Source organism: Eumetopias jubatus, unplaced genomic scaffold (assembly GCF_037043125.1).
Source record: "Eumetopias jubatus isolate StellerSeaLion01/CBP00866 unplaced genomic scaffold, mEumJub1_p1.0 scaffold_1, whole genome shotgun sequence".
NCBI classification, from domain to species: Eukaryota; Metazoa; Chordata; class Mammalia; order Carnivora; family Otariidae; genus Eumetopias; species Eumetopias jubatus.
The window spans coordinates 209683708-209708325 of record NW_028274807.1 but is presented as its reverse complement, the minus strand read 5'-3'; the positions used below and the strand labels follow the sequence as shown (position 1 = coordinate 209708325).

Below are 24618 nucleotides of genomic sequence, written 5' to 3'. Positions count from 1 at the left end.
CGTCGTGCGTGACGTGAGACACGACAGGGGTCGCTGCATGCGTGGAGCCCGACGCGGTCGTGCGTGCGAGCGTGGGGGGATGGGTTAGCTGCGCGCGCGTGTGCGTGGGCGGCCGCGGGGGTGGGGCGCGCGGGGCATGGCCCCGCCCCCTCCCCAGGCTTTGGGCGCGGGTGAAACCCGGGAGGGGGGGCCGCCGTTAACCCCTTCCTGACCGACCTGAAACTTGTGGCCCCTCGACGGAGCGCGCGGGGGCTTCCCCGGCGCGCGGGGGCCGTCCCTGCTGAGAGGAACTCCCCTCCCCGTGGAGCTGAGAGACCCCCCAGTTACTATGGGAACCGGAGCCTCCCGCGCGGCCTGACGCGTGCTTCCCCCCTCCCCCAGCCCCGCTCTTCCTTCAGCTCGGTGGTCCACCGGCAGTGCGCTTCCCGCTCCGGGTCTCTGGGGAAGGGGGTTGGGGGTCAGCGAGGCTGGAGCATGCGTGACTCAGGCCAGCGCGGGGGTCCCTTGGCCGCAGCCGACCTTGCTCCCCCTTCTCCACCCCCGTGACTCACCCTTCGCGGCTTTCCCCGAGTGTGAGTCAGGCCCCTGGGGAGGGGGCTGCGGACTCTGAGACCCCCTCCAGGCAGTGGGGGCTGAGAACTAAGTTCTAGGGACCTCCCGGTCCAGGGGGGAGGGGCGCCCCTTCCGGGGGCTGAAAGTGTCTTCCCTTAGCCATCCCGCGCCCAAGTCGCTGGAGATGTTTCCCCCCACCCCAGAATTGGCAGGGCCTACCCCCCACAGCCCAGGCCTCTGGGAACCCAGCTCCTACCCCTCCCCCCCAGCCCACAGGAAGTTTTAGCAGAGCCCATCGTGGCGATGAAACGGTTAAAGCCGTTTTCTTATTCATTTCAAACCAGGGGCCCCTTTTGACTCAGAGCAAGCCGGGCGCCCCCTTGAGCCAGGCCTCATGGGGGCCTGGGTTTACACTCCACCCTACATGTACCATTTTTAGAGAAGGGAAGGAAGGCAGTTGGTGAGCTGGCTGGGGGTCTTGGGCAGCATTCAGAGCTGGGTTCAAATCCTGCCTCTGCCATCATTGCCATCTCTGTCTCAGTTTCCCCATATGAAAATGGTGGATAATTATACCTGGCCCATTGTGTTGTTGTGGGAATTAGGTGAATAATAGAGGGGACGCTTTGCATCCTGAGAGCTGGGCACAGCAATAGGAGGAGGCCTGGCAGGCAGAAGGACCCAGGTTCCTCCTGTCTCTCAGGCCTGGGTGTCAAGGTGCCCAGCAGAAGCCAGGTCTTTTGGGGCGGGCCGTGCCCCACCCAGGCGCTCTGAGGCCATGGGGTTCATCCCGTCCACCCCCTGCCCCAGGCAGGCACCCAGGAAGTGAGAGGCGGGGCAGGAATGAGGCGGAACCTGTTGGGCCCGTTGCCTCCCCACCTCCCACCCTCATTCCGGGGCCCTGACAGGCTACCCCCCCCACGCTGCAGCCCCACCCCCGCTGCCCTGGACGCCTGGGTCCTGACCCAGGGGTGGCCAAAGGGAGGGGATGTCGGCGGAGACAGCGTCTGGGGAACATCCTGTGGACTGCCGGCTGGACAGACTGGAGGGTCAGCCCCTCCCCGGGCAGGGCAGAAATCGGCTGGGGGCAGAGTAAACATGGCCCAGGGTGGCCAGACTTGGGGGAGGGGGTGGCAAGGAGTATACACACACACAGTCACCCCAAAAGAGACCCAGTCCAGACACACAAACTCCTCTCACCTTGGCCACAGAGAGACTGCCAAGCAGGGACACACCAACAGGGTCAGACACACATCTGGGCAAGCCGACCCAGCAGTGGCTGTCACATATAGGACAGTGACAGGGCAGACTCAGGAGCAAGATGGAAACGATGCCCCACACATGAAGACATCGGCAGGTCAGAGGCATGCAGGTAGGGTGTGTGTGATACAGGTAAATCAACTGGGCACACAGGCAAGATGGACACACAAACACAGGCACAGACAGACATTCGGGTGAGAACACACAGCCCAGCAGACACAGCCACACTCACTCGCACTGAGACAAATATAATAGGCCAGAGACACACAGGCAGGAGAGCAACGCAGAGAACTGGGTGTCAGACACACTCATGTTGATAGAGAGAAGGGACAGTTGCTTTCAGGACAGGGACATCTACTGCTTCACTGGAGATGTTCAGACACACACGCACACACTGTCAGATCCTGACACAAAAGAAAGCAACACATGTGCGTGCACACACCAACAAGATCACCAACTCAGCAAGGTACTCAGAGGCAAGAGAGACAAACCTAAACCTACAGAGAGGTGGATGAAGAGGACACAGAAACACCGTGACAGAGAACCCCAGCCTCCCACACACATTGTGCACACACATACACTCCCAAGGCTCCAAGGGACCCCGAGACATGACCTTACGGATACACAATACCTTAGCAGTACCACACACAACTCAGACCCACCTACAGACTAGACAGATGCAAGCAGACAAACGGACATATTTACAGACATGGTCTGGCCAGACAGTCACACCCAGCACAGAGAGGCATGAACAAGCCATAGTCGGACATTCGTAAACTCATTGGCCCAGAGACACCCTGACAGAACCTGCTGGCTAGCACACATGCACGCACGCGCACGCACACACTCTCACACACACACACACACACAGCCACAGAGCTCACATAGACGTACAGACCAGCCACACACACACACACACGCATGCACGCACACACACAGCCACAGAGCTCACATAGACACAGACTAGCCACAGACCTCACACGCACACACAGACCTCACACAGGCAAGCCGTGGACCTCACACATACAAACACACATACACACCAAACACGAATAGGTTAGCCATATGAACTCCAAACAACAAATGCATATGGGTCAGCCACATGCAACCTGTTCCACAGACCATGCACATACACTCACGCACCTCCCGCCCCCCAAAGCAGACAGGCCCTACACACCCCTGCAGGGTTGGGCCAACACACAGACACATGCACTGAGAAGACAGGCCTCACACACACTCTCACACGCCCTGACAGGCCAGCCACATGCAAACCCACAGCCAACCAGACACACACGCGCTCCTGGACCATGCTGAGGTGCTGTGGGGCTCTGTGCTTCCCAGTCTGTTTCTGCGCCCCCACCCCATCCTGGTGCTTCCTCTCTCCAAACATCACCCCCCCCACTTCCCTCCCTGCTGTTTGTCACTTCCCTTAGGAGGCCCAGCTCATCAGCCTCAGTCCTTGGTGGGGTGTGGGCTTATTTTTTCACCACATCCCCTGTAAAGGGGTGACCCAGGATGTCAGCCATGCTCAGGCCCCCCAAGATCTCTCCAGCAGTGGCGGGGGGGGGGCAGAAGTAGCTTTGTGGGAAACTCCCCTCATGCCCAGCTGAGTCAGCCTGAGGAGACGGACTCTCCTTCCTGCTTCCAAGAAAACCCAGAAGCTTCCTCTCCAGGAGAGGGGGTGAGGGACCCCCAAACCGCAGAGGTGGGGGAGGGAGGTGGCTGGCAGGCCAGGGGTTCCTGGGGGAGGGCCTCCGTGATTCTCAGCCTCTTCCTGCCCAGCTGTCTGTCCACACCCAGGGGCAGGGACGCGGGAGGCTGGGTGCTATGACTTGTGGGTTCTCGCCCTGGCCTGCCCACTGGCTGACTCACGGGCAGCCCCCAGCCCAGTTTCCTGGTGAGGGCCCGGTCGGTCAGTGAGGCTGGGGCAAGGGGGTCACCAGGCTATTTATAAGAAGGAGAAGTCCCTCAAGGCCAAAAGCCCCAGAGAAACCTGTGGGTGGGGGTGGGTGAACTTCCTCCTTATTCCACTCCTCAGGCCCCAGGCCCCTGGGCGTTGGAGAAGTCTGGGCACAGACTCCTCAGCCAGATGCTGATCTGAAGCCCAGGGGCTGGGCAGTACCCAGCTGCCAGTTTGGGCACCCAGGCTGGGTGGGGGAGGGGGCTATTCCTTACACCCTCCTCATAGCCCAGCCGGCCTTGGCGCCAGCAGGGCGGCGTGAGGGGGTGGCGCCCAGGCCACAAGGGTGAGACTGGCAGGGGCCTGGAACCGGCTGTACCAGCTCGGCTGGGCCCCCGCCCTCCTTTGACGGCCCAATCCCCACCCCCTGCTCAAACACCCATGCAGAGTACATGGAGCAACCCGACCCCACTTCAACATGCTAGCCTGCTCTCACTCCCACCCCCAGCCCTCTGCCCTGTGCCCAACTCTACTTCGCAGATTAGAAAGAGACCCTTCAGGAAAGGACCTGCAGAGCTTGCCATACACTTGGTATACCATAAATGCCTCTCTGGTTATGAAAATCCACAAGACAGTGGCTAATACTCTGGAACCAGACAGCCCAGGTTATATTCTGACTCCAGTACTTGTAGCTATGGGATATCAAGCAAGTTCCTTACTTTTGTGTGTCTCAGTTTTCTTGTCTGTTAAATGGGGATACAAAGAGCATGCATTTCGCTGGGTTGTTGGGAGGCAGGCAATGAGTTACTCTATGTAAACCGCTTAGAAGAGTGCCTGGCCCATGGTAAGAGCCATATAAGTGTTAGCTATTAAAATAATAATTATTATTTCTCAGTCTGTCTGCCTATCTTAAGTGTCTCTGAGTCTCACTGTTAGTCTGCATGACGCTAACCCTGCCCCTGGTTTGTCTCTCTGGGCATCTCTCTCCCTGCCCTGACCCCCGCCCCCACACATCCACTTTTTCCTGCTCCATCTTTGTCCTCCATCTCGACCCTCTCTGGGCCAGCCTCACCTCTGTCCAGGACTCCTCTGGTATGGCCAACCTCAGCACTGGCCAGGGCTGATTCACTGTGGCCTCCTGGCCTGCGGGAGCTGCAGGTTGCCTTCCCAAGATGCTGCCCTCAGGCCAGACCCGCCCAGCCCCCCAATGCTGCCCACTGCGCGCCCCCGCAGGGCCCGGCCAGATGTCAGCTGCAGTTATTAGCATGGGCGGGAGACACAGGCCTGGCAGCACGCCCGCCAGACTCAGCGGCCAGCCGCTGGAATCTCCCTTGAGCCTGGGGTGGGGTTAGGGGAGCAGTTCAAGCAAGAGGAGGAGGGGAGGGAGCACCCAGGGGTCACAAGGACCCTCCAAAGATGGGGATACCCCCACCTTCTCATGGGACCTTCCTCCCTAACTTCACTGCTCTGCTGGACTTCCCCCTGCCCCCACAAGCTCAGTTTCTTTTTTGCCTCTTTCATTTTCCTTCTCTCCCTCACACTTAACTGTGCTCTCTCCCTGCCCTATAAAGTCAGGCTAGCCCCTGTCTCTCAGCCTCTCTCTATCCTAAAGAAATTTCCATCCTCCCAGAAGATAGAGGCCTCTCTCTCTCAGGGAAAGAGAGAGGGAGAGAGAGAGACTGATGTTTCACCTGTTGTTCTAGTGGCTCACAGTCGGCTTGGAACTCCCACTTTAAATCTAACTAGGAGCCTCACCATCTAAACCTCCATGTAGTGCTGGGGAAGGGGCACTGAGTTCTCTCAGATTCTCTCCCCTGGATTTTCTGGTCTCCTGCGACTGGATGAAGGAGACATCCCGGAGACGGAAGGGACCCCCCCTTTTTTAGGTATTCTGGATGGTTGGCGGACCAACCAGGCGGACCCCTAGACTAAATTCGCCCACTGGTGTGAGAGAAGGGGCACCCCAGCCCCTAGGGATGTGGGGGGGGAGAGGCCCAGACCTCCTGCTGTAAAAGAAAGGTACCCCACCCGAGGAAGGAGGCAGTCGTGCCAGCCCGCCCAGGCGCCGGGGGCACCTCTAGGCATTGGCCCGCCCCTCCGCGCCCTGTCGGGCCGGGGGCGAAGTCCGACCCAGGCCCGCGGGCAGGCGGGGACCTGACAGGCTGGGCCGGGCCGGGCCCGGCAGGACGCAGCCCCAGAGTAGCTGGGTGGGGCCCAGCGAGGCGGCTGTGGGGGCCTCGGGGGCGGCGGCGGGGCTGGTCGGGACTAGCCGTCCGGGGGCCCGGGCGCGCCCTGGGACCTGGCAAATACTCGGGCTCTCGGGTCCTGGCTCAGGGCCCCGGGACGGCGCTGGTCCCACCCCTTCCTGTGTCCTTATATGGGCGCGGGAGAGAACCTCCCGGGGCCGCCCCGCCCCCAGTTCAGCCCGCGGACTCCGGCCTGTTGCCATGGCGACCAGGCCCGCTCCCCGGTGCGTCCCCCTCCGTCGGGCTAATGGAATCGTCCCCGGACTGCCAGCCTCCGCGATCGCCTGCGGGTGCCGCGGGCTGAACCATTGCTGGGAGAGGGGGTACGGTGACTGGAGGCCTACGCGGCTGGGCGTGTTCTGCGCACCCTGGCCTTCGCCGGGGTCTCACGTCCACGTTCCTCTTCTGAGGCGCAGAACCCGACCGGACCCAGGGCGGGGCGCAGGGTCCGGTAGGATCCGAGTGACGGAGGCAGGGCCGGGCTCCTTCCCCGGGGGCTGTTGCCACACTTCCTGCCGCGGCGCTCTTTCCCCAGCCTGTTTCTAAGGAAGGAGTGGGGTTGGGCGACCGCGCCCCGGCCGTCGGGGTAGGTTCACGCACCAGGAGTGGACGCGGTGTCTGTCAAGCCCCGGGGCACTGGAGGAGGGCTTTGAGATGGGAGTAAAGTATACAGGCGTCTAGAAGTCACCCACAAGAGGGGGTGCCAATCATGGAAGATCCAGTAGTCCAAATCCCCAGGACCCTCAAAAAGCCCTCAAGTCTCAACTGGAGACCCTGTGTCATTATCATCTAAGCTCTGAAGGTGTATCCCGACACTTTTAACTCCTTCATCAGGGCCTTGCAGATGACTCCAGTGACTCCCAACCTCTAACAGTGTCCCCATCTTCTCCTCCTGCATATTTTCCCTGACTCAGTATACCCCAGTACGCTCACCTTCTATATATCTAGATTCCCCCAATTCCTTCCCCTTATGGAGGCCCTCAGTCTCTCCCATGGACTTCAGGACCCCTACTCATATCTTGCGTAATGGATCCTCCATCCCCCTCCCTTTACCCTTTTGATTTTTCCCCCTCCTCACTCTTCCTGGGTTCAGCCCCTCCAGTAAAAATTCAAGTCCTTTAACCCCTTTGTACTCAGGACCCCCACACAATTATTGAATCAGGTATTTACTTACCCCTCCCTCATTTACCCTGGTTAACCCTCCTGTCTCACCTCTGTGGGGTCTCCCAGTGAATAATCAGCCCTCCAACCCCTCTCGGATACTCCAAGTCCCTCAGGCCTTTTCGTGTACACCCTGGAGACCCCCCCCCGCACACACACACATACACACACTTGCTTTGTATCAGTTCCTCGTATCCAGGGGAATCATCGCCTTCCCTGGAGTCCCTCCCCGTGTGTCTTGGACCAGCACCCCCTTCTTCGCGCACCCCGGGGTCCCCTGAGCCCCTCCCCCTGCAGCCGCGCCGAGCCACCCAGCCCGTGGCCGCTGTTTACAAGGACACGCGCTTCCTGACAGTGACGCGAGCCGCCTCCTCCCCTTCCCCACGCTGGAGGAGGGGGGCGCGGGGGCCCGGCTCGAGCGACGGCCAATCGGAGCGCACTTCCGTAGCTGACAATAGCCGTATAAAGGCGTGTGGCTCAGGCTGAGCTGCCGGGACCTTGAGCGCGGCCAGGCCAGCATCGGAGTCTGCGGGGAGCGGGGAGCAGGGGAAAGCGACACCAGGAAAGCGAGCGCGCCAGAGGCAGAAGGGCTCGAGAAGCCGCACGGAGCTTCCGCGCACAGCCGCCGGCTGGCCTTTCCCTGCCGGTGCCAGCTCCTGGGAACGCGCGTCCAGATACCCGGTCCAGCCACCGTCGCGGACAGAGCGCCGCTCGCCGCAGCGAGGCCCGGGGCGGCCCCGCAGGGACCCCCCCCCCCAGACCGCCTGGGCCGCCCGGATGTGCACTAAAATGGAACAGCCCTTCTACCACGACGACTCATACGCAGCAGCGGGATACGGCCGGGCTCCGGGCGGCCTTTCTCTACACGACTACAAACTCCTGAAACCCAGCCTGGCGCTCAACCTGGCCGACCCCTACCGAAGTCTCAAAGCTCCCGGGGCGCGGGGCCCAGGACCAGAGGGCAGCGGTGGCAGCAGCTACTTTTCCGGCCAGGGTTCGGACACAGGCGCGTCCCTCAAGCTTGCCTCATCGGAGCTGGAGCGCCTGATCGTCCCCAACAGCAACGGAGTGATCACGACGACACCCACGCCCCCGGGACAGTACTTTTACCCCCGCGGGGGAGGCAGCGGCGGAGGCGCGGGGGGCGCCGGGGGCGGTGTCACCGAGGAGCAGGAGGGCTTCGCCGACGGTTTTGTCAAAGCCCTGGACGACCTGCACAAGATGAACCACGTGACGCCCCCCAACGTGTCCCTGGGCGCCAGCTCGGGGCCCCCGGCTGGGCCCGGGGGCGTCTACGCCGGCCCGGAGCCTCCTCCAGTCTACACCAACCTCAGCAGCTATTCCCCAGCCTCTGCGCCCTCTGGAGGCGCCGGGGCCGCCGTCGGGACTGGGAGCTCGTACCCGACGGCCACCATCAGCTACCTCCCACACGCGCCACCCTTCGCTGGCGGCCACCCGGCACAACTGGGCCTGGGCCGAGGAGCCTCCGCCTTCAAGGAGGAACCGCAGACGGTGCCTGAGGCGCGCAGCCGCGACGCCACGCCACCGGTGTCCCCCATCAATATGGAAGACCAGGAGCGCATCAAAGTGGAGCGCAAGCGGCTGCGGAACCGGCTGGCGGCCACCAAGTGCCGGAAGCGGAAGCTGGAGCGCATCGCGCGCCTGGAGGACAAGGTGAAGACACTCAAGGCCGAGAACGCGGGGCTGTCGAGCACTGCTGGGGTCCTCCGGGAGCAGGTGGCCCAGCTCAAACAGAAGGTCATGACCCATGTCAGCAACGGCTGCCAGCTGCTGCTCGGGGTCAAGGGACACGCCTTCTGAGCGCCCCCCGTACGGACATTCCCGCAGTCTGGACGACTGGGCGCACGCCTCCCAAGGGGCGAGGGGGCAGGCGGTGGGCACCGGCCCCCGGGGCACCGCAAACCACACTGGACTCCTGCCCGCCCGCTCTGCGCCCGGTCCTTCCACCTCGACGTTTACAAGCCCCCTTCCACGTTTTTTTGTATGTTTTTTTTTTTTCTGCTGGAAACAGACTCGATTCATATTGAATATAATATATTTGTGTATTTAACAGGGGGGGGAGGAGGGGGCGATCGCGGCGGAGCTGGCCCCGCCGCCTGGTACTCAAGCCCGCGGGGACACTGGGGAAGGGACCCCCGCCCCCTGCACTCCCCCCTCTGCACAGTACTGTGGATAAGAAACACGCACTTGGTCTCTAAAGAGTTTATTTTAAGATGTGTTTGTGTGTGTGTGTGTTTGTTGTTCCGACTTTTTATTGAATCTATTTAAGTAAAAAAAAAATGGTTCTTTATTAATTTCTGTTGTCTTTTTTTCCAAGCCGGGCGGGAGGAGGGAGATTAGTGGGCTGCCCCCACCCCACTCCTGTTTGTGACTCGCCCCAGTGTTTGTGTCCTCCTCGCCAGCTCTACCTAAGTATCTTGTAGCCTTAGTCCGGTCGTCCAACCTTCTCTCGTCCCGTGATTTCTGGGGTTGGAAGGTCCAGGGCGGGGACGCTGTCCAGCCGCCCATCACCAGGGGGCAGGATGCCTGGAGCGAGACGCTCAGTGCGCGGGCGCAGCCCCGCCCAGCAGCGCGCGCTGGGGCTTTCCCCGCTGACGCAGCGGAAGCGCTGCCCCTACATGGGCCGATTCTGTCCAGTGACGCGACGGCCGTCTCCGGGCAGATTCCGGGAATCCCCTCCCCCGCTCTGCCGGGCAGGGCTGCGGCGCCGGGAAGGGGGCCGGGATTTTCCCAGGCAGGCGGCTGCCCGGGCCCGGAAAGCCCCAGGCCTGGGTCCAGAGCATCCGCGGTGGGAGGGCCATGCTCCCGGGTCCCGGAGCCAACCCAGAGCCTGCCCCCTCGGGTTGGCGTCCGGGCCCCGCCGCGCCCACGCGCGCTCCGTCTGACCTGACCCGGGCGGGGGCTTGCTGCAGCCTTCGTGGCCGCCGCGGTACCCCCCACCCCCGCCAGGAAGGGCGGCGCCCGCCTGCCAATTTCCCCTCCCGGGTGCCAGGTTGGGAGCAGGGCGACTGCCAGGTCTGGTCCTGCCGGGGCGGCTGCTTCGGGCGCCGTCGCCGCCCTCTCGCGGGACGCCCGCCCCCGCAGCTGGGGCTGGTGGGAGGGCGGCTGGTGCGCCCGGAAGGGGTCTAGCTGGCTTCGGAGCTGGAAGCCCCCAGAACAGCAGAGAAAAACACAAGCTGAGAAACCGCACGGGTGGGGAGGGCAGAACAAATTCATTAATTCATTTATGAAATGCTGAACAACCTAGCGCAGGAGACACTGCCTGGACCATGGCAGACAGACAATAAACAAACAAACATGATTCGGAGCTGGTGGTAGGTGCTAGCAAGAGAAAAAAACAGGTCAAAGTGGTAGTGACGGGGCAGGGGAGGTGAGCTGCTTTGGAGAATGGATTGGAAACGTGGACCTTTAATGATGCGACTTTTCAGATTTAAAGACAGGTTCTGAGAAAAAAACGTTCCGGGCAAGAGGGAACAGTACATGCAAAGTTCCTGTGGCCAGAACAAGATCAGCTTGTTAAAGAATAGCAAGAAACCCGTGTGTGTCTGGATTCGAGTGAACCAAGAGTGGGTAGATGAGGTCAGGGAAGACCACGGAGGGCCTTGGGGAAGGAGTGTAGATAAAATTCCAAGGCCCAGATGAATGTTTAGGCTGGATAGCAATATGAATAATGGGCCTATGGATTAAATGAAATGTCAGTCCTGTGGAAGGAAATGGCTCACAGTGGCAAAACCACTTGCCTGAACATGCACAGCATCAAACTGTACTCCTGGGAACACTCTGGCTCCTAACACCTGCCTCCCAGCCTGACCCTCACCCTTCCACCCCAGGGGCAGGTGGGCAGCCCTTCCAACCTAGAGTGGGGCAGAGCTTGCAGCAGGGACTGTGCATGTAGCTCAAGCTCTTGGTTCTGCTCTTAGGACTGGGTCCCCACCCTCTTCTTCCAGCCCCAGGGACCAATCCTAATTACCATTAACTGGGCCCAAGCTTCACATACTGTATTGCATTTAATGTGCATGGTGATGTGAGTTAGTTGTCTTTATTCTCATTTGACTGCTGAAGAGACGCAGGGAAAATCACAGCTCTTGAATGGTATTTGAACACAGCATGGCAGATGGCAAAGTGTGGGTGCTGCCCTGGGTGGCCAGGTTTTAGGACACAGGGCATCCTGGGGCTTGCTCCCAGCAAGGGGCCAACAGCCTACCCCACCTCCCACCCTCTCCCAACCCCCCACGGAAAGCACCCTCTGGCCAAGGAGAGGAAGCAGTGAGCATGAGGTAAGGCTCCCACCTTGTGGTGAAGATAAGTAACTACAGTGTCAATTTCCCAGGGAGACGGGACGGAGGTGGCAAGGACACCAGGAGAGACCACACCGACGCAGACTCATGTCTGTCCTAATATTTTATTGGTCACCACTAGGCCTGTGCCCAGCTAGATGGGTCCAGGGAGGGGCTCACCATTTACCAGCTCCCAGGTGGGAGAATGAGAAGGCCTTGCCCAAGCCCTCCAGGGTCACAGACTATGGAGTTTAAAGGGGCAAGTCTGGCCTTTCCTGGGTCACCATGGGGTATCCAGGTAGAGGTGTCGGTGGAGGCCAATCGCCCAAGCGTCCCACCTATCTGCAGTCTAGTTGTGTTTGGAGAAGTATTCCTTGCTGTCGTCCACGTTAGGCTTGATTGTGTCACTGCCTGGCTTCCAGCCAGCAGGACAGACTGTGGGAAGACACAGGGATGCACATTTGAGGCTAGAGCCATATCTTCAAGGTAGGGCAGTTATGAGGGGATGAACAGAGGCAAAGTAGGAGCCAGAGTGGCAGAAGAAAAAGCCCAGAGCCAAGTGGTACAGCCCCAAGGCCATATAGTACGTTGGGAAAAGCCCTTCAAGCCCAGCTACAGGATGTTCTGGCTGACACTTTTATTTATTTTTGACCACCCCCACACCATTTTTTAAAGATTTATTTATTTATTTGAGGGGCGCCTGGGTGGCTCAGTCGTTAAGCGTCTGCCTTCAGCTCAGGTTATGATCTCGGGGTCCTGGGATCGAGCCCCGCATCGGGCTCCCTGCTCCGCAGGAAGCCTGCTTCTCCCTCTCCCGCTCCCCCTGCCTGTGTTCCCTCTCTCACTGTGTCTCTCTCGGTCAAATAAATAAATAAAATCTTTAAAAATATTTATTTATTTGAGAGAGAGAGAGCATGCGCACAAGAGTGTGGAAGTGGGGGGGGCAGAGGGAGAGGGACAGAAAATCCTCCAGTACGCTTCCCACTGAGTATGGAGCCTGACAAGGGGCTGGATCCCAGGACCCAGAGACCATGACCTGAGCCAAAACCAAGAGTCCGATGCTTAATTGACTGAGCCACCCAGGCACCCACCCCCCTTTTAAAAAGATTAGTTTCTTCCTGCGGGGGGGTGGGGAGTGGGGGAAGAGGCAGAGGGGGAGAATCTCCAGCAGACTCCTTGCTAAGCACAGAGCCCAACCTCACAACCCTGAGATCATGACCTGAGCTGAAACCAAGAGTCAGACGCTTAACCGACTGAGCCATCCTAGCACCTCTCTTTTTGACCCCTTTAATCCTGCTTCTCCGTCAACCATAGACCCACTGGACATTGAGGGTCTGTGATCAGGCTGTGTCCTCCACAGGAGAAGGTACTCTGATCCAACAAATATTATTTGAGCTTGACTTGGTACATGCCTTCTCAAATATCTTCTATAGATCTGTTACCTCCCAGCTCCCCACCCTCATATGGGGGTATCTCCCCTACCAGACTAGAAAAGTCCCTGCAGACGAGGCCCTGAACTGAATCTTTTTTGGGGCCCTCACATCCATCCCACACAACTGATAGAGCAGGCAGTCAATGTGTGCACGAGGGCTGAGTATGTACCCACAGCTGAACCCAGGTGAATGTCTGTGTCTGCTCACCTTCCCCATGCTCATCCGTGTACTGGAAGGCCTGGACCAGCCGCAGAACTTCGTCCACAGAGCGCCCCACAGGCAAATCATTGACAGTGATCTGGCGAAGGACACCCTTGCCATCGATGATAAAGAGGCCCCTGAAGATATCAGAGTTCATGGTGAGGAGCTGGGAGTTGCCATTGCCAGGGCCGGGGGAGGGAGTATCAACTCCCTACTGGCCACAGGGCTGGGGGCAGGGAAGACAGTGCCCAAGCATTGTCTCCTCATCCTGAGGATTGGGGGCTCCCTGAGGGCCCCACAGTACCTGTAGGCAATGCCCTCATCTTCCTTCAGCACACCATAATCTTCAGACAAACTTCTGGTTACATCGGCCAGCAAGGGGATGTTCAGGGGGCCCAAGCCTCCTTCCTTCCTGGGAGTGTTGATCCTAGGAGTGGAAGAGACAAGTCTGGGACCCAAGATGCCTGATACAGCAGGGTCCTCACCCTGGGGGCCTGGGTGTGATAAAGGCTGAAGAGGGGGTGCTGGAGCTGAGAGATAAGGAGCTTTACAGCAAGGCTCTAGGATCCCCACCCACCCCACCCTGAAGAGGGTACAGGGGCTCTTTCCCGCAGCTGGGAAGACTAAGCCGAGGCTCCAGGTCCAGCAAAGGGTGTTCACATATGCCGGTGACCTCCCACATCTTGGGGCAGAGAAAGCCTGCCTCAGAGTCCCCATCCTCCTCTCTCGAGCTCTGTGTTGGGGCCCAGCACTTCACTGTCTAGAACTGGGGTTTCCACCTTCTTGAAATAGTTATTGGAAAGGAGGTTGTGTTGCCCTAAGTGAGGTAAGGCATCTCCAACTCTCTGGGCCCAGCAACTAGTTTTCAAATGCTAATTACTGCCATCATCATTAAGGACTTGGGCATCCTTAATTTTATTATTTTCAAGATGGGGAAAGGGAGGCCCAGATGTTGAGCAACAGCCGCAAGAACATATAGCTCGGATCCTATGGAGGATGTGGGCTTGGCTGCATCCTCCCTCCCTGCTAGTCCTTGCTCATACCAAGCCAGGTGGGTGAACTGAGAGTCGACAGAGACCCCCAGCACCTCACAGCCCAGCTTGCGGAAGTCCTCGGCACGCTCGCTGAAAGCGATGATCTCCGTGGGGCAGACAAAGGTGAAGTCCAGCGGGTAGAAAAAGAGGACCAAGTATTTCCCTGCGGGAGGGAGCGGGGATAGACAAGGAGTTAGGCCTCTAATGTCTGGGCCCCACCCCCACCTGGGCCCACTCTCGGCCGCCCTCACCTTTGTAGTCGCAAAACTTCACCTCCTTGAAGGCGCCGTCCACCACGGCGGTGGCCTGGAAGGGCGGGGCGGGCTTTCCGATGTGCGCCTTGCCAGAGGCCATGACTGAAAGCTGAGACCCCCAGCCCGGTCAGTGCGCCCGGGAACACCCTTTGTCCTCCCTTCCCAAGGTCACGCTGCGTGACGCTGGGCCCGGTGACCAGGGAAGAGAGACAGAGGGCGCAGCACTACCCCACACCCTCCCGGGTACCCGGTCTGCGCGGCCTTGAGACTGCAGGAGACCCGTCCCCCCGACCAGCAAAAGCGGCCCGGCTGCAGCCGCCAGGGACCCCCCATTAGCGTGTCGGCCTGAGGGCCCTGGCGCAAGCCCACCGCTCCAGGAGGAGACCCCCGCGAGCAGGGGGCGGGGAGCTCGGCGATGCGGCCTGTACTGCATGCAAGGCCAAGGCCTCGATTTCCCCCTGCAAGGACAAAGGCGGCCACTACGGCGGGCGGAAAACAAAGGCTGCAGCGCTGAGGTCTGGACCCGGCCGGAGCTGCTCCAAGGGGGCTCCCCAGAGCCCGGTGCCCTCCAGGTGTCCATACCTGCGTGGGCAAGGGCGGCACACACAGACCAGCAGACGCGCGAACACGCGTTCTCAGCACCAAGCGCGCCCTGGGCCTGGGTGTCTTTTATGCGCGGCACGAACCATGACGCATAGGGCGGGGGGGTGGGCGGACGAGTGGAGCGGTCGGGTCCACTGCAACCGCAGGGGGGGGATGGGGAACGAAGCAGGCCCGGTCCACGCGCCTGCAAGCGGCGGGAGGAGTCGCGGAGTCGGGGGCCCCGACCACTGCCACCGCTGGTGGGGGTAGTGCGGGCACCACATACCCCGCGAGGAGCTCCTCCTCGGAGCGCGCCCGGGTCGGTTGGAGTCCGGCATGGCCGGGAGCCCGGCAAACTTACTGCTGCTGCCTCTGATGCTCCTGCTGCTGGGGACCCCTGCCCAGGTCTCCCGCGACTACCATTACTTTGGCGAGAAGAGCGGAGGCGACACCTGGGAGGAGCTGCGGCTGCAGCATCAGGAGAAAGGTAACCGCACGCCGCGGGTGTGATGGTGCGGAAAGGTGCCCCATTACCCCACTTCGCCAGCTGGCTGCAAACACACCCTCCTCCAGGGACTTCAGACCTCTCCCCATCTGCGCCCTGGCGTGGCCCCCGTGGGCCGCTTACTTTTCTCTGAGGCTCAGTTTTCTTATCTGTAAATTGAAATAGAGACCGACTTTAAGCCTCTCCCAGGGGAAGAGTGGACATGGGTCGGCAATAAACCCCCAAGCAGACACATCCATAAACTCATGGGTGTGTGCTAGAAGATAGAGAAAGGAGGGCGCGGTAAACGTCTGAAGTCAGAGAAGGCCGGGCTGAAGAGGATGGATAACCAATGCAGCAGGAATCCAGCAAAAGCCCCAAATGCAAAGATTTAGGGAGAAGAGTGTGCCAGGGAATGGGAACAGCCAGTGCCAAAGCAAAAGGGCTGGACGGAGGAAAAGAAAGAAGCCAGTGTTGTCTGGCAGAGACTTGGTAAGGCATGAAGTGTTAGGACTTTGTGAGCTGCAGAGTTGGGGTAAGACCTGTTTCCTGGCGGCATAGGGAGGAGTCTGTAAAAAAGCATTGTAAAGAGCCCCTGATAAGCACTCAGAAGGTTGTAGCTGCTTGAAAAGTGGCCATAATAATTGTTTTTGTAGTACATGCCAGTATATCGCCAGAGGCTTTCAGTACCTTCGTTATATTACCCCAATTACGTCACTTAATTTACCACCTGCAGCCCTGCTGGTTAGGTGGCACTATGCCTACTGAACAGGCCCATTATCACACCCCTGAAGACAGGAGTCAGCTTCAGATAGTGAGCACCTGGCGTGTTGTATCACACGCCCAACCGGACAGGCTAGCGCCAGTGGGAAGTGTCAGTTTGCAGTTCCTCTGGGTCACACACCAGATGTATGAGCTCAAAGGGTAACTTGCTTTCTATAGGTCTCAGTTTCCCCACCTGGGAATGATGGGGAAATTACATGAGATAATCTATGGGGGTGTGGTGCCTGGCACAGAGGCAGAGCCCAGCAAACAGGAGATGTTGTTGTTAGTGTCTTTATCCTCCTCCCTTCCTAGAGGAGGGCACAGGGGGTAGGGTCCCCCCTAGCTGGCCCTCCATCCCTAGACGTGGAGGACTCGATCCTTGGCCCGTGGGGAAAGTGGGGCTGTTTCTGCGACCTGGGCAAGCAGGAGCGCAGCCGCGAGGTCCTGGGCACAGCGCCGGGCCCGGTGTTCGTGGACCGCGAGAATCTGGTGCAGGTGCGGCCCTGCAGGCAACGGGATTGTTCATCCTGCAAACCAACGGATTGCGACTGGAGGCCCTGAACCCGGGTGAGAGACAAACTCAGAGGAGGCGGGCCCAGGGCGGGCTGTCAAGTCCGGGTTGAGAGTCCCCAGGGTGGGCGGGGAGAGGGGAAGGGCCGCGGGTGGGGGCGGGTGCGAGGAGGGCCTTTAGGGCGGAGGCTATAAGATGGTGGAGAGGGGAGAGCTGAGTCAGGACCCGTGAGCCCCCGCTGATATCCGGGGTGAAAGGAAGAAAGATGGTGAGGGGCAGGGAGGGGGAATCAGAGATGGAGGAACTGTGACCCTGAGGAAGGGGTAATGAGCCTGATGCGGGTCAGACACCTACAGGCTGAGGACGTGAGCCCCGATGAGATTCGAGAATTGAGGGACATGAACCCTGAACTGGGGGGAATGGCCCCGCCTGGTGGGCGCATACTTTTAGCAGAGGTCTGTTGAGATCTGGGATCACAGTTGGGAGGGGGTGGGTGGGGGAGGCTTAGCCCCAGTTAGAGGTTAGGAAGCAGAGTGGGGGGGAGGGGCGAGGGCCCGGGTGAGGTACCGAGAGGGAGAGAGAGTTGGACCCCAAATCTGAAGGCCTGAGCTCAGTGGAAGTAGGAATACCTATTCCAGAGGGCTTAGATTGTGTGGAGTGGCAGGGACAGGGAATACAAATAGCCAACATCCAGATGGACAGGGTCCCAGTGATGTGGACACTGGACGCTGGCAGTATTCTGGCAATATAGTGGTATTTGACCTTCAAGGTCCTGACTGGGCCAAGTTCTCCAAGGCCTGCGTCAGTTTCCCGTTTATTTCCCTATCCTCCTACCAGCCCTGACAGACGGGGCGTCAGGGACTCGGGGGCGGAGCTTGGAAAGCGACTCCGCCCACCCCGTTCCCCCAAAGAAGAGCTCGGCGGTCGGCCTTGGGAACTACAATTCCCAGGAAGCCGTACGGCAGGAGCTTCGGTGGCGCCTGCGCAAACGTCAACGGCGGCAGGAGCGTCGGGGGAGGGTCCTGGGCACCGATTGGTCGGGAGCGAGAGCGGTTTCGGGGCCCGCGGAAAACGCGCGCCTAGACCAGACCCCGCAGACCTCGTTCTTGCTGCTGGTGGCGGCTGCAGAGGCGGCATGGATCTCGGCGAACTGGACAGAGACAGTACGAGCCGCTGTCGCCTGAACTCGCCTGTGCCCGCGGTGTGCCGCAAGGAGCCCTGCGTCCTGGGCGTCGATGAAGCGGGCCGGGGCCCGGTGCTGGGTGCGCCTCCGGGACTGGGCTGGGGGAGGGGCGTGATAAGGGGAACGGAGGTTGCACTGGAACGGGAGCTGGGATTGTGCCCTACCCGGGGAGGGGGGGGTCATAGTGGCGATGACACCGAAGAAAGCGGTGATGATGGAATAGGGATAGCGGTTTTCACGGGCTCACTGGTTGGACCCCCGCTTCTCCAGGCCCCATGGTCTACGCCATCTGTTATTGCCCCCTCTCACACCTGGCACATCTGGAGGCCCTGAAAGTGGCAGGTGAGCTGGAGTTGTGAGTCTCGGGAGGGGGTTCCTGGGCGTGTGCAGGGGCGGGTGCAAACTGGAGGGGGAGAACAGGAGCTGGGAGAACTAGTCGCTCCCCTTCTCTCCCAACCCTCCTCCCAGACTCAAAGACCCTATCGGAGAGCGAGCGGGACAGACTCTTTGTGAAAATGGAGGAGGACGGGGACTTTGTGGGCTGGGCATTGGACGTGCTGTCTCCAAACCTCATCTCTACCAGCATGCTTGGGCGGTGAGGGGCCTCCCGGAGGGGCCAGGGTGGAGGGGCAGCCAGCATGGGCTGGAAGGGATCCGTATCTGGATCAGGGTTGACTGGGTTGTCTCCCACTGCAGGGTCAAGTACAACCTGAATTCCCTATCCCATGATACAGCCACTGGGCTGGTGCAATATGCCTTGGATCAGGGTGTGAAAGTTGCCCAGGTGAGCTGACTGTTGGGTTGCGCACATTTGATCACCTCAGGATAAAATGGAGGTATACAAGTGCGGTGGGTGATTCAAGGTCAGACATACCTGGATTACCTCAGGAGTATATGTTGCTGCCTTTGATATTTTACTACTTCTTCTACCCTAAATGTGTACCCCACCCTGGACCAAGGAGGAGCCCCCAGCTCCACTCTCATTTAATTTATCTCTGTATTCTAAAGGCTCAGAGTCCAGAACAAATCCGCATCTGTCCACCTGCCCAGAGCCTCTGTCCTAGCCCAGAGCACCCTCCTCTCCTGGATTCCTCCCCCCACTTTGAGGCCTGTTTTTTATAGTTTGCTCCTCATGCAGCAGATAGTCATCTGAGATATAGATCTCAACACTTAATTTTTTGATTTCAGTAAAAATTAAACCTGGGGAGTTCAGTGTCAAGTGGAAGAGAGAGAATGAGATTAAATTACCAGAGGGAAATGTAAGTTGGCATTGCATCTAGTACTCTGCGGCAAAGAACAGGCTGTTGTTAGAGAATAGCAAGGATAAATACACTTGAGATAGGGAACGGAACAAGGCAGACCTTGCTGAGGAGATGGCTGAGGTCCTGGACTGGAACGTGGCACTGACGGTGCAGTACTGGAGCAGACAGACAAGAGCTCTGCCCTCTGGGGTTCATGGCCAAGTCAGGGGACAGAGATGGTCAGCTGGTAAGCAGATGATAAAGGTGATTTCTGAGGATAACGGCAGTGGATATCACCAATCTCCTCTCTCTACTCCAGCCACAAGGCCTCCCTGCTGCTGTATAGCATACTCGGCATGGTCCCGCCTCCGGGCCTTTGCACTGGCTCTTCCTTCTGTCAAGAATCCTCTTTCTGAGATCTCCCCATGACTCATTCCCTCATCTCTTTCAGGCCTTTATTCAGATGTCACCACCTCAGAGTGACCTCTCCGAATCCCTCCCACCACTGTTTAAAATGATAACCCCTCCCAGGGCACCTGGCTGCCTCAGTCGTAGAGCATGGGACTCTTGATCTCAGGGTCGTGAGTTCAAGCCCTGCGTGGGGCACAGAGCTTACTTAAAACAAGTAGAGAAGAAATAAAATGATAATCCCTCCCGACTTTCCCCTGTCCTTTATTATTTACCCTGTTTCTTGTCTGTGGCCCTCACCAGGGTGTCCACTCCATGAAGACAGAGATTTTTGTCTGGTGTGTTTACTGCCATATTCCTGGCATCTGGTGTAGCCATGGTGTGCTTAGGTGCTCAGTGAGTGTAGAATGGATTCGACTTGATCAGGGACCGCCTCTTTTGGAGGGGACTTTTTTTTTTTCTTTAGTAATCTCTACACCCAATGTGGGGCTCAAGTTCATGACCTCAAGATCAAGAGTTGGCGCTCTGCCAGTTGAGCCAGCCAGGTGCCCCTGGAGAGGACTTTTGACAGAGATGTCCAAGAAAGCTGCACCCTAGGGATGAGTTGAGAGAAGAATATTCTAGGTACAGGAACAGCATGTGTAAATGCTGGGAGGCTGGATCACTTAACACAGTTGTTTTTCCAGATGTCTGTTGAATGAATACATTTCTGTCACCACACAGGTGTTTGTGGACACTGTGGGGCCACCAGAGACTTACCAGGAGCGGCTGCAGGAGCGGTTTCCTGGCATTGAGGTGACAGTCAAGGCCAAGGCAGATGCCCTCTACCCTGTGGTCAGTGCTGCCAGTATCTGTGCCAAGGTTAGTCTCCTGCTGGCCGTGGCCAGCTCCTAGCATCCCTCTGGGCAGGAGGCAGGCGTGCCTGCTTCCGGGGAGGGAGATTCCAAGTTTGTATCTTGCCCACAGGTGGCCCGTGACCAGGCTGTAAAGAACTGGCACTTTGTGGAAAAACTGCAGGACCTGGATGCTGATTATGGCTCTGGTTACCCCAATGGTGAGCCCATTGGAGCCGCCTTGAGACAGTGGTATTGGCAATAACACTGACAAGGCAGGCCTGAGCGCGCTTCTACAGTTTTCTGCATTGCACTCATCCTGCTCTGCAGTGGAAGAGCGTAAGGCTCAGACAGGGGGAGCACTTGCTTCTGGCTAGCCTGCGGCAGAGCTGGATTCCAGCGGGCAGGCTCTCTCCTCCCTTCTCTCTCCCTTTCTCCTGTCTCCCTGGAGCCCCAGTGAGGGCCTGACACTGTTGGTGGGCATCTGTTTGTTAAGGGGAAAGGGACAGGGGCGAGGGGTGCCAGCTGATGTCCAGTAGCGCCAGCTTAAATCTATTGTTTTCTTCCCAGTTACGAGGCTCACTCCTTGTCTGTGTGGCAGGTGATCATGTGCCCACCCCCCACCATGAGTAGATTTCAAGAGTCAGTGGCTGGGTTCAAGGAACCCTCTGGTCCTTCTGAGGCCCAGGGAGGGACGGGCAGTTGGGTGGGGAGACACAGCAAGTCTGTGATTGGAACTTAGGTGAGGCCATAGTAAGGAAACCAAGTCCAGGCCAAAGACAGTTTGGGTCGCATTTAGTGCTTACTGAGGGCCTGGGGATATAGCCATGAGCAAGATCAACAGGGACCTCCCTGTCCCCACTGAAGCTCCTAGTTTTGGGGGGGATGATGGGCAGTAACACCATCGTCCACAGATGCTCATTTAATGACCGTTGTCCTTGAGGGGATGAAAGGATGTTTCAGAGGCAGTCTCCCCTAAACTACCTTGAGCACCCGTTGGTAGTGGGAGTGGGGAGCTGCCTGGGCAAAGGTTCTGAGGCAGGAATGGGCCTCGAACAGTGGGCGGGGCCTCCGGTACTTCGGTGGCTGGAGATGAGGTAGTAGGACGTCAGGTGCCAGGCTGAGGAACTCGGACATTGTGTCAGGGCTCAGGGGCCATCACCACTGCCCACCCCACCCTTCCCGTCCCTCAGATCCCAAGACAAAAGCGTGGTTGAGGAAGCACGTGGAGCCTGTGTTCGGCTTCCCCCAGTTTGTCCGGTTCAGCTGGCGCACGGCCCAGAGCATCCTGGAGAAGGAGGCAGAAGGCGTTCTGTGGTGGGTGTCCTGGAGGTGCTGTGAGGAAAGAGGGCAGGAGGCCAGGGTTCAGCCTCCCTGGGAATCCCCCCCACCCCCAACACCCTGAAGCGGCCAGTATCACCACCTCTCCCACAGGGAGGACTCGCCCACTGGGGATCAGGAGGGATCTGGGAGGATCATGTCCTACTTCAGCAAAGGCCCCCGAACCCACCCCCGCCTCCCGCACCGGTACTTCCAGGAGCGAGGCCTGGAGTCAGCCACCACTTTCTAGGATCCAGCCTGTTCTCCCTTTATGTGCCTTCCTCACCTCCCCCCCCCCCCGCCCCCCTTTTGTGATTAAAAGTTGTTTACGGAAAGCTAAGCATTTGGTTGTACTTTGCGGTGGAAGCAGGTTGGGAGGGTGCTCTGCAGCTGGACCCAGCTACAGACTTTCCCAACCGAAACAGGATGGGCCCTGGCCGATTTGATTTGATTTTATATTTTTATTTGATTTTATTTTTTAAAGATTTATTTATTTTAGAGAGAGCACATGTGTGTACGGAGCAGGGGCAGGGAGAGGCAGAGGGGGATAGAGAATCTCAGGCAGACTTCCATGCTGAGCCTGAAGCCTGACACTGAGATCACAACCTGAGCCGAAACCAAGAGTCGGACCTTTAATCGACTGTGCCACCCAGGTGCCCTTATTTAATTTTTTCAATGCATAATATATTTGTAGGATACAGAATTAGGAGGGGGGACATTGAGAAGCCTCCCTCCCACTGTGCCCCCAGATTACTAGTGGGCTTACCAAGGTGTCTCAGTCTCTTCAGGCTGCTATGACAAAATATCACAGTCCGGGTGGTTTATAAACAACAGATATTTATTACAGTTCTAGGGGCTGGAAGTCCAAGATCACAGTTGCCTGCATGGTCAAGTGCTGGTGAGGACCCTTTTCCAGGTTGTAGACTGCCAGCGTCTCACTGTGTGCTCACATGGTGGAAGGGGCAGGGAACCTTCTCTAGGTCTGTTTTATAAGAGCACTAATCCCTTTCTTGACCTAATCACCTCTTAATACTATCTGTGGGAATTAGGATATCAACGTGAACCTTGGGGAAACACAGACATTTAGGCTACAGCAGGTACCTTTTACATCTTTCTGGAGATAGCCTGGCATGTTACAAAATATATGTGCGGATACTTTCCTGAAGTTTGTTTTTGTTTTAGGAATGGAAACAAACTCTAGCCTAGATAGTGCACATTCATTACTCTTCACCGCATCTTGGAGGTAATTCCAAATGGGTGCCTAAAGACCTTCCTTGTTCCCTTTCTAGCTACAGAGTCCTCGGTGTGACTGTCCTGTGGTTTATTTAATGCTTTTTAAGAGACATTGAGTTGTCGCCCAGCTTGCTGTTACACATATACATTGGAGAATGGGCCATCATTTCTCATGCAGTTTTGTCTGTAGGAAAGTTCCCAGAGGTGGGCTTGCTGGGTTAGAGGGTCTATGTGGTTTGTAATTTGGAGAGATATTTCCAATTCCTCTCTGTGAAGACTTGCACTCCCACCAGCAATGTAAGTAAGCACTTACTTCCCGCACAGCCTTGCCAGTAGCAAGATAGGTTTATCTCACTCTGAGAAGTTTGGAAGTCAGGTGGCTCAACATCAAGGACACCATTTTTTTTAAGATTTTTTTTTTAATTTATTTATTCATAAGAGACAGAGAGAGAGAGGCAGAGGGAGAAGCAGGCTCCCCGCTGAGTGGGAAGCCCTATGCGGAACTCGATCCCAGGACCCTGGGATCATGACCTGAGCCAAAGGCAGACGCTCAACCATCTGAGCCACCCAGGCACTCAAGGACACCATTTAAAAAAAAAAAAAGATTATTATTTTTTTATTTTAGAGAGAGCAAGCATGGGAGGAGGGGAGGGGCAGAGGGAGAAGGAGAGGAAATCTCAAGCAGACTCTGCACTGAGCACAGTGCCTGACTCGGGACTTGATCCCATGACCCCAAGATCATGACGTGAGCCAAAATCAAGAGTCGGATGCTTGGGGCACCTGGGTGGCTCAGTTGGTTAAGCGACTGCCCTCGGCTTGGGTCATGATCTCAGGGTCCTGGGATCGAGCCCCACATCGGGCTCCCTGCTTGGCGGGAGGCCTGCTTCTCCCTCTCGCACTCTCCCTGCTTGTGTTCCCTCTCTCGCTGTCTCTCTCTGTCAAATAAATGAGTAGAATCTTAAAAAAAAAAAAAATCGGATGCTTAACCAACTGAGGCACCCAGGCACCCCTCAAGGACACTATTTTTTAAATTCATCTTCTCTTTTGCCATTTTTGATGGTTTTTTTGCCTCTCATCGTCCCACTATGGCTGCCACAGTTCCAGATATCACATCTCAACCTCCAAAGGCCTCATCCCCAAGCAACTGCCCTGTCACTTCCTGGCTGAAAGTAGGACATATCTATGCCCAAAGCAATCCCTGTCAGGGGGAAGGGAATATCGGGTAAAAAGTTAAGAACTGGTACCTGGGGGTGGGAGAGACCCAGTACTCCACCCCCCACCTCTTTCCCTCACCCTTGACCCCTCCTTGACTCAAGCAGTGGCAATGTCATAGAAGGAAGAAAGGGGATGGCTCTTCACTTGTTAGTAAATGTTCTGATGCTAGAAGCCCAGGGCATTGTGGGAATATTATTTATGGAGCATGTATTAGTTGGTTAGGGCTGCATAACAAAGTGCCACAGACTGGGTGGCTTTAACAACAAACTTATTTTCTCACGGTTCTGGAGGCTAGAAGTTCAAGATGAAGGTGTTGGCAGGGTTGATTTATTTCCTTTGTTTTTTTTAAGTTTTTTTAAAGATTTATTTATTTATTTGACAGAGAGAGAGCACGAGCTGCAGAGAGGGCCAGAGGGAGAGGGAGAAGCAGACTCCCTGCTGAGCAAGGAGCCCAGTGCGGGACTCAATCCTAGGACCCTGGGGGCGCCTGGGTGGCTCAGATGGTTA

General features: G+C 57.7%; 4 protein-coding genes across 4 annotated transcripts; 3 read left to right on the top strand and 1 right to left on the bottom strand.

Moving 5' to 3' along the window:
* The first annotated feature begins 7595 nt into the window (after window positions 1-7595).
* On the top strand, window positions 7596-9431 carry JUNB (JunB proto-oncogene, AP-1 transcription factor subunit). Its single transcript, XM_028088902.2, has one exon. The coding sequence runs from the start codon at window positions 7894-7896 to the stop codon at window positions 8935-8937; it is 1044 nt and encodes a 347-aa protein (XP_027944703.1). The 5' UTR covers window positions 7596-7893; the 3' UTR covers window positions 8938-9431.
* A 2089-nt stretch (window positions 9432-11520) lies between these two features.
* Window positions 11521-15002, bottom strand: PRDX2 (peroxiredoxin 2). Its single transcript, XM_028088979.2, has 6 exons — window positions 14919-15002; window positions 14334-14445; window positions 14092-14245; window positions 13353-13475; window positions 13055-13185; window positions 11521-11849 (listed from the first exon to the last, which is right to left on the bottom strand). The coding sequence occupies exons 2-6, from the start codon at window positions 14434-14436 to the stop codon at window positions 11764-11766; spliced, it is 597 nt and encodes a 198-aa protein (XP_027944780.1). The 5' UTR covers window positions 14437-14445; window positions 14919-15002; the 3' UTR covers window positions 11521-11763.
* A 168-nt stretch (window positions 15003-15170) lies between these two features.
* THSD8 (thrombospondin type 1 domain containing 8) lies at window positions 15171-16728 on the top strand. The gene is made up of 2 exons (XM_028088766.2): window positions 15171-15405; window positions 16529-16728. Exons 1-2 carry the CDS (start codon window positions 15255-15257, stop codon window positions 16726-16728), a joined length of 351 nt encoding a protein of 116 aa, XP_027944567.2. The 5' UTR covers window positions 15171-15254.
* A 612-nt stretch (window positions 16729-17340) lies between these two features.
* RNASEH2A (ribonuclease H2 subunit A) lies at window positions 17341-21945 on the top strand. Its single transcript, XM_028088686.2, has 8 exons — window positions 17341-17940; window positions 18132-18203; window positions 18330-18456; window positions 18558-18645; window positions 20234-20371; window positions 20477-20564; window positions 21537-21660; window positions 21778-21945. Exons 1-8 carry the CDS (start codon window positions 17814-17816, stop codon window positions 21911-21913), a joined length of 900 nt encoding a protein of 299 aa, XP_027944487.1. The 5' UTR covers window positions 17341-17813; the 3' UTR covers window positions 21914-21945.
* Window positions 21946-24618: the final 2673 nt, after the last annotated feature.